This window comes from Rousettus aegyptiacus, unplaced genomic scaffold (genome assembly GCF_014176215.1).
Source record: "Rousettus aegyptiacus isolate mRouAeg1 unplaced genomic scaffold, mRouAeg1.p scaffold_m13_p_3, whole genome shotgun sequence".
NCBI lineage: Eukaryota > Metazoa > Chordata > Mammalia > Chiroptera > Pteropodidae > Rousettus > Rousettus aegyptiacus.
The window spans coordinates 7923293-7935000 of NW_023416306.1; the positions used below are offsets into that span (position 1 = coordinate 7923293).

Genomic DNA, 11708 nt, shown 5'->3' on the forward strand with positions numbered 1-11708 from the left:
TCTCCGTGTATAATTACAAAGCTGTTTTTATCTTCCTCTTATATCACAGCCCAGGAGCTAAGATCACTGTTTGAAAAAAAGTCCCTCAAAGAGAAACCTCCAAGTTCTGGAAAGCAGTCCATATTGTCTGTACGCCTGGAGCAGTGCCCTCTGCAGCTGAATAACCCCTTTAATGAGTATTCCAAATTCGATGGCAAGGTAAGTAAAAACGAAACTTTGTGCTTTTAAGTAAAGCCTCAGTCATATGGAATTCCTGTTGGTATTATTATTATTGTCATTGTTATTGTATTGAGGGTTTATAAAGTGACTCAGTAATTATAGGATGTCACTCACATTTTCTAAGACTGAGAATATTAAAAGGCCTGAATTTGGGCTTCATGTCGTTTCCACAGTAATATGTTTAGGAGGATTAAAACAAAAACAGTCCTGAGATATATGCGTCTGTACTTTTTCCCCTTTTTTTTTTTATCTCTTAAGTGTACTTGAGGGTTTGGGTTAGTTGGGCTGTGATTAATCAAGGCCTAGTCGTGTTGGTAAAGCCTTGCAAGTGGTTCTGGGAGGCAGTTTGCATTTTCTTGTCTGATTCTTTATTATTAAATCGCAGAAATTTTGAGAAATTTAGAGCTTCATTTCAGCATTCTAGGCCATTGCTTTGCTTGTCCGTATTTCGTCGTAGGGAATCTTATTTGGCACTTATTATACAGGATGACTTTTTTTTCAATCTTTGTTGTCACAATTCGCAATTGTGAAATTAAAGTTTATTTTCCTTTCAGAAAAAATGGCCACTATTTTAGGTAGAATATAGTTCCGTATGCGGCACCCCCGCCCCCCACCCCATTTCCCCACCATTCTGTGTCTCTGTGCTGAGCTGGGCCTCTTTCAGGAGACAGTAGCCGTTGATTTATATATTTATTGCCATTATGTTTGCTGTCTGGCAGTGGCGTGGGGGTGCTGAGTGATAGCTTGTTGCCCAGAGGAGTTGTGTTCAATTCGTCTTATTTCAACACCATTGCGATTAATAAATATATAGCTCTTTGCTTATGTTTGCATTTTTCATGTTCAAGTTCTGGTTATGTGCTGCTTCTGTCAGTTGTCATCTTCGAGCAAGAAGATGTTTTCTCGTGGCAACACTCTGACCTCATACATTGCAGTATATTTCCAAAGACTTCAGTGAGCATGTGTGGCCACCGGCTCATGTGGTCATTGGTGTCGATGGCGAAGTGGAGCAAGAACTAGAATCACAATGTGTAAATAAAGATACTGCTAAACATCTGAAAGTACTTTTAGTAAATTAGAGATTGAACTGATATATTCTTTTAGAATGCCCCTGCTGCGTCTCCTGTTTCTTCTTGTGGAAAGCAGCAAAGAGAAGGAAGGGTCCCCCTAGGGGACAGGAATGTCAGCCTCTGGAAAATGGCAAGGTGGACTGTCGAGGATTTTTTCTTAAATACTACAGTTGATTCATCTAGATACGTGAGAAGTTTTGGGGATTAGGTTACATGATTGGAATTTATTTGCTTCCATTGCCTGAAATCATGTCATTGTTTGAGGATGTAATTGCTAGAATAATTAATATGTGCTAATGCATTGAAACCCACAAAATAGAACAGCTCCTTTAAAATATTCTGGAATTCTCATACCATTAGATTTTTTTTTGTAAATTTAGGTTTGAATTTGTCATAAGGTTGTGGCCTCTGCTTGATACATATTTAACTTACTGAGTAACAGGGAAAAAAAATTTTTTTAAATGTAAAGAAGCAGTTTCAGTCACAAGGAATTATTTTTGCTAGATGAGTGTTTACACTAAAAGCTCTGGATGCTTTTGTCCTATCAAGTCTAATTGTAATCAGCAAAGAATGCGAACATGGGGCAGTCACCATTACACGTTAAGAAAGATTTATATTTCTATAAGTCTATTTTGTGATGAGTTGCTATTTTATTATTGTCCTACGTATTACAGTTGCTAAAATACAATTAAACCCTTGTTCTCATCTATTATTTAATATTGATGCATTTGGCAGATATGTAATGAAAGTGGCTAATATTTGAAGGATATTGTACTGTACATATTAAATTAGTCTTTTTTTATCTTTGTGAAATGCATCAATATGATCTTCAATGACATCTCAATGATTAATAGAGAATTATACTTGAGTCAAGCCTTTTTGTAACCTAGAAATTAAAATGACTATTCAAATAACACCTCAAAATGATCAAATTAGCATTTCGTGATTGCATAATAATGGGATTGTAGTAGTTATAACAGCACCGTGGCTGCCTCTGGAGTTAAGATCATGTCAACCCCTTGATAACAAAGCCTTTTCTATGAGAGTCGACTTTAATAATTTCCAGATTGATTCTTCCCATAAATCATTTGACATTCAGCACTAAATTTTTGTTGCTGTTGTAACTTAAAATTATTTTATTTTTATTCTGCTCATATTTAAGAAGTGAGCTGAGTGTTCTGTTTTAATGATTCAGCGTCTTGTCATTGAGCTTCATGTTTTTTGCCTCAAATGTAAGAGTTTCCCATGTACTTTGATAGTTCTATTTTTTTTTTTCCAAAGGTTTGTTAAAGCCACTAAAATATGTAGGTTTTTTTCTCCCCCCCTACAAATATTCACAATGCTTTTCTTGGGAATAACATTTGCCTTATTTACATAATTAACTGAGTTGCTTAGGTCTCTTGGGCAAGTGGTACATAATTGGGGAGAGAAGGGGACAGGGAAGAGTTTGGGGTCTAATTAAATATGCTAAAAAACTACTTAATTATGTATTTCCTCAAGAGACTAGCTGCTGTGAAATCCTCCTTAAGATTAAGCTAGCATTAGATTTGAAAAAAGGGTTTTGTGTTTGATATGGCTTTACAATTATATTGTAGTTAAGCTGACATATCTAGTGTCTTTAACGGTTTGTGCAAACGGGGATGTTGGTTTTAGTGATTCTGAGGGTAAGCATCTCTTAGCTATTGTGGTAAATTAAAGCGAATACTTTCAAATGATTTTTGGTTCCTTATGTTTTTTAAATTGCGGTTGGTTAATTTCTTGAAGGCATGCAGTTGAGAGGGAAAGGCTGTAGTTAGGCATGTACCTTGTTATAATTCTGACAGTTTTTTTGATCAAGTTTATTATTATGTTCATATTATTTCTTTGGCAAATTGGTGATGCTCTCTGTAATATGTTCTAATTTCATAGATTATTAGTAACTCTGTTTATTGATCATTTGAAAAAAAGGTCCAAAACAGATCGCAAGTGGTTTCAGGGAATGCTAAGTTGGATAAGGCAGAACCGGGCCGAACCATCTGCCTGGGTTCTTTGGGCTTGTTCGAAACAGGACTTCTGAACAGCCTCTTCGACAAAACAAAACCTCTGCTCTAGAGGTCGAGACAGTTGGAAATTTCCTGTGCCAGTCCTTCTGATTTCCCCGTATGTGGGCAATGTCGGGTGTGACAAGGAGTTGATTTGAGGTGATGAGGGAGGGGGCTCTGGGGATAGACAGTAAACATTCAGCGCTGATTTCAACGCCCCCACATATGTGGCCTCTGCCCAGCCCCTCTACCTGTTCGAATAGGTTGTGTTTTAAGTATATCACCCTTTCCTTTCCATGCATTATCACTTACTTGAGAAGCTTTTCCTAGAACATCATCAGTATTTTTCAAATATTGTCATCAGTAGACCATCAGAAGTTGAAATGCCCATTACCTGTCAGTGCCGTTACTAACAAAGAAATGGTGCTAATTACCAGCCTTGCCATCTGGGTCAGGTTTTTTTCACCTCTCCAAACCTCAGTTTATTTACCTATGAAAAGTTTCTTCCTCACAAGGCTGATGAGATCATCACATAGGATAAAATGCCTAGCGTGATGAGCAGTGTAATTTGTCAGCAGACCCAGTTTGTAATAAGACCTGAGTTTGAATCCTGACTCCACCACTTGTGGCGTGACCTCAGGCTTATTCTTTTCACTTGAAGCTCCAGTCCTCATATGTGGAATGAGCTGATGACAGCGTATCTTCTTCACGAGGATTAATTGAGCTAAAACTGTTGAGCAAGACATGTAGCGCACAGGAAGCACCCGACAAATACCCCGCTTCGCCCTTTCTCTCTCTGTAAAGGTTGGGGGCCAGTGACGCTCTCTCTCCTCTGTGCTTCATTAGATCGTTGACCGGATGGAGTGAGAGAACACGTGCTCTTAAAGCCAGGAGTTTTGATGAGCATCGTTAAACAAGATGTGCAGCAGACTGGAGGAAGGTGGCTTGTCTGCTGAGGTCCAGGGAGTCCAGTGGGGTTTTAGCCTTGAACTTTAAATGGAGAGGTTAGGACCAGTAATTACTTACTTCCTTTATTATTTGGCAATGGCTGGTTTTAAACGTCAGGTGAGAAGGCAGTTTCGTATTAGTAATTGCTTGGCAGTTTACTCAGATGTTAAATATCTTACTTATTTGACTTAGATAAATTCTACTCTAAATATAGGGAGAATGTTTGCCTTGACAAGTGCTTAAAAAGGCAGAACCAGTTCTGGTTCATGCAGACAACTGTGACTTTGATTATGTTAACTTGTTAGAAAGTAACCATTTCTCTGTTAGAAACTGTTTTAACAGGGAAGCTGCAGAGAGCATGGGGGAAGGGATAATTCATGAGTGCTAATTGCTTGGCTGTTAATTTTCATAAGTGTTGATAGAAGCAGTTCCTTAAATTAAACTTTGTTTAAAATGTATCAGGGGAAATATTCCACAATGTCGAGCCTGAAGTGAAAATTAATATGAATGCTGTGGCAATTAACACATACTGGTTAATAGCTTTTAGCAGCATTTTGGGATGATAGTCCTTAAATACATTTTTGCATGCTGCTCTTGTTTCAGCATTGTTCCAGTCTATGTCTGGATAATTATGAACAAATGTTTTCTACAATCATTGGCATTAAATAGCTCTCTTCAAAGAAAGTCACTTAAAACTTTGCAGGAAAGCATGAAGCTACTGAAAAATGTTGCGAACTCGGAAAAGGTCAGCAGACTGAAATGGTTTTTTAAAAATTGCCTTTAAAAAGGAAAGTGCTCCCCTTCTGAACTTGGAATATTTGCTGTTTTCATGGGACTGATCCCCTCTAATATGTTAAGCTACTTTAGCTTCAAGATCTCTTTCCAAAAAATTATAACCTGGACTTTTTAGCGCTGGTTATGTTTCTAGACAGCAGCTTCTTACTGCTGCCTGAGCTGAGGCTTGGTGTTGGGCTTTAGAGTTTGAGTTTGCTACTTTCCTCTCCAGCCTCCAAGTTGGCCAGTGCACCCACCCTCACCCACCCCCACCCCAAAGTGGCTGAGAAGTGGCACAATAATCTCATTACCCCCGCTCCTTGGGTTCACTTGCTTAGTGCCCATTAAGAGACAAATCTAAACCAAGAGAGAGGAAGAAGTCTAAGGGGACTGTGTGTTTTGCATAGGACCTGTTTGTCTCACTCTTCCTCCATTGGCTTCATTTTACAAACCTTTTTTAGTAAAAGAGAGTAAAGTCCCAGCATAGTTTTAGCGTCATTCTCTGGACAGTTTATTTCTTTGGCTGTGTTTTGCTAGTCTTCTTTTTCATAGACCAGTTTTTTTTTTTTTTTTATTAATCTGCTGTTTCTAAAGGAAGATATTAGAATTTCACTACCCTTTTACACATTGTTATACTAATAGAAGGACCAATTTCCTTAATTTAAAAACGTCTTTTATGAGATTATTTCCCCCTTACCATTGTATTAATGCAACTGTTCCTGTTGCTGGCACGATGTTGAAAATCCCAAGGGGAGACCAGGGTTTTTGTCTGGATAACAGTCAAAAAGAATTTAAGTGGGAACCTTAACGACAAAGGAGACTTGCAGTTTTACTTTTCAGCATCCTGCTCTGAAGTTAAATATTCAAGGCTGAGTTCTTAAAACTAGCTCATTCCATTCTGAGCTCTTTTCGTCTAGATCTCATTTCTGCAGTTTATTTTGAACCCAGCCGGTCTCTGGTGGCTTCCTCTGGTTATGGAATCATCTTCTAGAAATTCCCATCAGATGTAGGAGTCACCATTGGCTTTAGAGGCTTTTCAAAGGAAGGCAGAATTTTGCAGTGGAGAGAACACATTGAGTTAGAATTCCGACTTTGTCATTTACTTGCCGTGTGATATCGGGCAAATCACTTTGTCTCTTTGAGCCTGTTTTCATCTATAAAATGAGGTCAGTGATACTTACATTAAAGTGTTGTCGTGAGGATCTAATGAAAATGGGAAATGCGTAAGAGCTAAGTGCACAGTATGTGGCCAGTGCTGCGGGATTAGCTTCCTTCCCTCCACCACATTGCTGTTTATTTACCTCATGTTTAGAGCGGGCCTGTTATGTTCCAGGCACTTTTAAGTAAAGTCTGGATACAGTGGTAAGCAAAAACAGACCTGGTTTCTGACCCCATGAAGCTTCTTTTCTTGGCAGGTAGATGTTATGTGAATAATCAACTAACTAAATGTAAAGTTGCAATTATAGTATAATCACAGCTAATTAATTACCAAGTTCCCGGAGAGGTCCTTGGGGTTTTGAGAGCAATATCATAGGGGCCTCTGACTTAGTCTGAGGGGTGTCAAGGACGATGTCCCCGTGAAGGTGACTCGACCTGAGGCTGGTGGATAAATGAGAGTAAGGTAGGTGAAGTTGGAAGAGAAAGGACTTACCGGGGATCCGAGGCTAAGGGCCGTGTGGAAGTCGGGAGCAACTGAAAGGCTATGTGGCTGGAGACCCCGGTACCTGAACGCCAGTATTTTTCCTCGAGTGCACCTGCCTGCGTGCACTGGCCCAAAGGAATGCATGAGCAGGAGTTTATGCTATAGACAGAAAAAATAGTTGAGTATTGAATTGGCCAATCCAGAGATGGAGAGCTTATGCTCTACTAACTCCGCCAGGCCATATGGGTTACAGTTTATGTAAGGCAAAGTCACAAGGCACTGTGGTTAGGGGTTCAGGGTCGTGCTGGGAGCTAATTGGTTGGAGGCGAGGTAAGGGTAATAAATCGTTTCTTCAGGTCTTGAGGACAGTTCTGAGGTGTTTTCTGGCACCCCTCTGTCCATTCTCATGGGAAAGTGGCCAGGAGTTCATTCCATCCAGGGTTCAGGAGCTGAAACATAGCTTAGGTCAGATGTTATCTGTAGCCTGCCAGAGGTCCCATCCTGTGTGACCGTTAGTCAGGTCTGGGTTACTGTCTTCTGCCTTGGGAGTTGCAGATTATCGAGGGAGGCGGGGGGTAGGGCTAGGACACGAGGCAATGGGGGAGAAGAGAGAAAATGAAATTAAATTTAATCAAAGTCATAGGGCTCCTTGGTTTCAGCCCAGTGTCGAGGTAGAGCATGGTACGAGGGGAAGGTGAATCTGCAGGGGCGGACCAGGTATGGCTGGTAGACGTGTCATTGGAAAGCCTTCAGCAAGTTTAGATGAGGTTCAGTGATTAGATTTGTGTTTTGCAAAGATAACTGGAGCCACACTGAAGAGGATGCAACTGAGCAGGGTTTGCGAGGACAGAGAGAACTTTTTGCAGGGTCAAGACACTTTTTGCAGTAGTCTGGGTAAGAGAGATGGCAACTATGGCTTACTTATTGGCGAAGGAGAATGAGCGAATGATTTTGAGAGATATTTAGTTGGCAAAAATGGTTGGGGATTTGGCAATGGACTATGGCAGGGAGTGGGGGAGAAAGGAGTCAAGGACAGTTTCCTGATTTGATTGTGGAAGCATTGAAGGAGAGAACGGGATAAGGCAGATGCCATCATTGTGAACTGGTTTGGGACTTTCACTACAAGATCACAGCCTGTCGCCATGTCCTTGAGGACACTACACATATCCTTTTGTGTGTGCGTGTGTGGGGGGGTGCACCCTATTGTTTGGTGTGTGTTTGGGGCGCCTGAGGCCATGGTCCCTGAGACGAGAGCGGGCTGGGTGGCAGGGGCCTCTTCTTTGTTTCTACGGTACAGCCAGCTTCAGGACTCTGGCCAAGGAATCGCCCCAGAACTCTGTCACCTCCTCTCTGGATGGGGCTATACTCACAGACACCCAACCCAGCTCACCAGGCCATCAAGAGAAAATGAGAGAGTAATTTTAAATGAGGCTTATGTCAGGTGTCATCTTTGAAAATATATTGTTTGTAATTCTTAGAGGTTAGAGGACTAAGAGATAAAATGTGGACACGTTTTGTTATAATGGGGTTACTGTTGTAGTACTACCCTCTTCTTAGCTAATAATGACCAGAATAGCGATTCAGTCTGGTTGGAATGAATATCAAGAACTGAGGTCCTAGGGAAAGCGTAGGAGACAGTCTTCGTAGGTGTGGTGGGGACAGGGATTTTACACTGACCCTCCTCATCTGGGACATCTTGCTCTACGTGATTTGCATTAGAGAGATTTTCTTGTCCTCAAAGTACTAGACCCTGACTGGACTGTCTTGAAGACAAATAACCAGAGAAATCAGTTGATAGCCTGGGGTCACCCAACTGGGCTTGGAATCTAGGTGTTCTAATTCTCAACGATTTTTATTTTCATTCTTAATGACATTCTTATTTACAAAATGGAAACGTGGGTTCCAGGACTATGTAGTAGGAAGAATACAGAAGATGTGAGTTTTAGCCCTGTCCATGCCACGGAGTCTGGGTCATTGCCTTCTCTGTCTGAGCCTTGGTTTCTGCATGGTTAGACAGAGGAACGTGTCTTAGGTGACCTGTTGAACCTCTTTCGGCTTTAAGGTTCCATAGTTTTGTGATTGGGGAGGTAATTGACATCAATGACACGTAGAAGGTTATAAATGGGAAAACTCGAACTCCTGAAGAGTTGGCCTTTTACACATATGTTGGCACTTACCTTTTTTAATTGATCATAAAAAAAAAAAAAACTGTGTTAGCTCTGTTTTACAGATAAGGAACCTAGGACTCAGAGAGAGAAAGTGACTTGTTCAAGGGTACTCCACTAGTACGGGACATAGCTGGTATTCAGCTCCTTTGTCCTTATTCCAGTTCCACAGCTGTCTTTCCTGACTTTTTTATAGCCTTTGTTATGAAGGAAAAAAATACTGTTAATAACTGAAATTTTTCAAAATTTGGAAACCAAAGAACTTTGCCTTTACCAATGGACCTGAAGTCTGATAGACTGGTTTAGATCTTATCCGTTGTGTCTATTAAGTTACCACATCTTGTCAGGTTTAATTTTCATATATGTGAAAAAGAAATAACGAGATGTTGGGCTGGGGAAGGGAGGAATGCTTTACATGTAGAATCTAGTGTATATCCCGCAAGTTTTTTCTCCTTTCCACTGATCTCGGTGCGCAGAGTGGATTTATCTCCATCCATCCATCCATCCATCCAACAAATTATTTTCTAAGTACCCACGTTGTACTGGTGCATTTCAGTTGTTTATTACATACTGGCTCTGTACTTGGCGTTGATAAATAGGACAGGACTAACTGCCTTGGAGGAATTCGAAGATAAGAGTGGCCTATAGCCAACAAGTGAAGGAACCACACTTCACGGTCAGGGTTGTGCCCTGCGCTGGGGACTGACAGTGGTACATGACTTCAGGTGCATCTTACTGAGCAGAGGAACATGAACAACTAACTATAGAGTAGATGTGATGGGTACTGTAAGTAGAGATCGATACAGAGGGCCGTGGGAGTGTAGAGGCAGCAATCACATTCATCCAGTTTGGTACCCTAGGTGGGTTTGTCTGAATTTCGATTGTATTAATTTTTAGAGGTGCAGAGACGCAACTTTGGTCACTCTTAGAGTGAAGCCCAGCGTGGTACTCTCCTCGCATAAATGTGGAAGTTTTTTAAATGGCAGTGATAAATTTCAAATGTCATTACTCTTTGAGGCTTGCGACTACATGGCAGTATCATAAGAGCTGTGTTTTATTAATATCTCCACTCCTTTCTGTTAAATTGAAGTTTTAACACCTAGACAAAGATACATGTAAGAAAGTAAGTTTAGGAAATTTGCAAAATATGCTGCTATACAACCGAAGATTAAATTGATTTGTTATATGTGCATTTAGCTACAATTCATTTTAATTGTCTGTATGAAGTTAAAAAGTATTAGTGTCAGATAAAGATTCATCACCAGAGCGTGATTTAAGGCTGGTGCTGGAGAACGCAGGCATGTGTTCCGGCAGATGTTTGTATAAGGCGCTGTCTTTCCTGACAGCAGTTAAAAAGTATGGTTATAGTAATCAAATTGTGGTGCAGCGACTCAGAGGCTAGGGCCAGATTGAATTAAAATAGATATAAGATTTATGAATAGCAATAGCTGTGATAAAATTTCACTGCCTTCTTCAACAGGAAGGACTTTTTTCCACAGTGGAAAGAAGAAAATCTAATAACCACTTTTCTAAAACTATGGTTTTGCTGACTTTCATTTTCCCTTCCTAATTATGGCATCAAAACAATAACTTGCTGGGGTTTTTTTTCATCCATGGTAACCTTTTTTCTTCTATCTTATTAAGTGCATATCATTAAAACAAGTATTTTTTATGATATAATTGTTTTAATCTAGAAACAAAATTCGTGTAAATCTAGCCTAAGGGATTTAAACCCCCTTTGAAGGAAAGTTTTTTATCTTTGTCACCACAGCTGTGTTGCGTTGTGTCTCTGTTTGGTGCCAGGTCCTGTAGTGGATCCTTTATACACAGTAGCTTGTCCGTCCTCACAGCACTCCTGTATACGGATAGTAGTGTTACTGTTGTACAGGTAAGGGACCTAAACTGTCACAGAAGGGACAGATGAGGGCTTGGATTCGAACCCAAATTTGTGAAACTCCACAGCCTCTTTCTGTACGGCACTGTTTAATTTTTAATTTATTCTCTTCATGAGAATTTATGATGCTAAGGTCGCTAGTGTTTTTATTGCCCAAAGGCTTTGAGGTGGTTCTAAGATTGGCACAGGACAAGCATCCCTTTAATATTCATGATGTATATATATTTTTAAAGTACAGAGGACTAATGTGTACTGTTGATGTGAAATAAAACTTTGGGAGCCTATTTTTGGTTGAAATTATAACTTTCGAGATCGTTGAGTTAACTTCAGGGTTAACTCTCATCACAGTTTTCGCAACGGTTTCTCAGAATAACTAATTGTACACAAGGGGAGCTGAAAAGATTCCGTTCTTGCTCTCCAGGTGTTTACAGTCCAAAATCAGCACACTGGCAAGATAAATGAGTGGTGTGGGCGAGTGTAGTTGACACTATCTCACGTGAGCAGATTATAACGCATTTCTTCTGTGTAGACAGCAAGGAAACTTGGTGTCTATTTGGATAACATTAGGTTGGGAGGGGGAAAATCCAGGTTGTTTTTCACTGTCCCCAAGTTGTCTTTTGTATGCTGTCACTGAGCTTCATTTCCCGGGTGTTGTGGAAAAGTGTGACATTTCTTTTACTTAAGGCCGGCAAGAATGGAAAGATTCTAGTCACATTATTTTGTAAGAAGGTCGAGATGGGGGTTGGTGTTTGCTCGTGTAGCTCTTTCTGCAAAGCTGGGGCCTCGGCTTCCTTCTCGGGCTGAGCAGAGGCCGCCCCCCTCCCCCGCCCCCCTTCCCCCGGCTCTGGTGTCCCTTTCCACTCATGTCCTTGCAGCCTTTTCTCTCTCTCTTTCAGTGACAGCTTCTTTATGTGCACAAACACAAAGGACCACGAATAAGTTTGTCTGTCTTCAAAATGCTCCTGTTGTAATGATTTC

At 40.5% G+C, this 11708-nt stretch overlaps 1 protein-coding gene across 14 annotated transcripts in view; it reads left to right on the forward strand.

Annotated features, from left to right (window-relative positions):
- MAPKAP1 (MAPK associated protein 1) overlaps positions 1 to 11708 on the forward strand; it is a 200927-nt gene that overhangs the window by 38668 nt on the left and 150551 nt on the right. For all 14 annotated transcript variants that reach the window (XM_036217747.1, XM_036217748.1, XM_036217752.1 and 11 more), the window contains one exon: positions 50 to 198. In XM_036217747.1, the coding sequence (XP_036073640.1) occupies positions 50 to 198 (149 nt within the window). The remainder of the gene's footprint in view (positions 1 to 49; positions 199 to 11708) is intronic.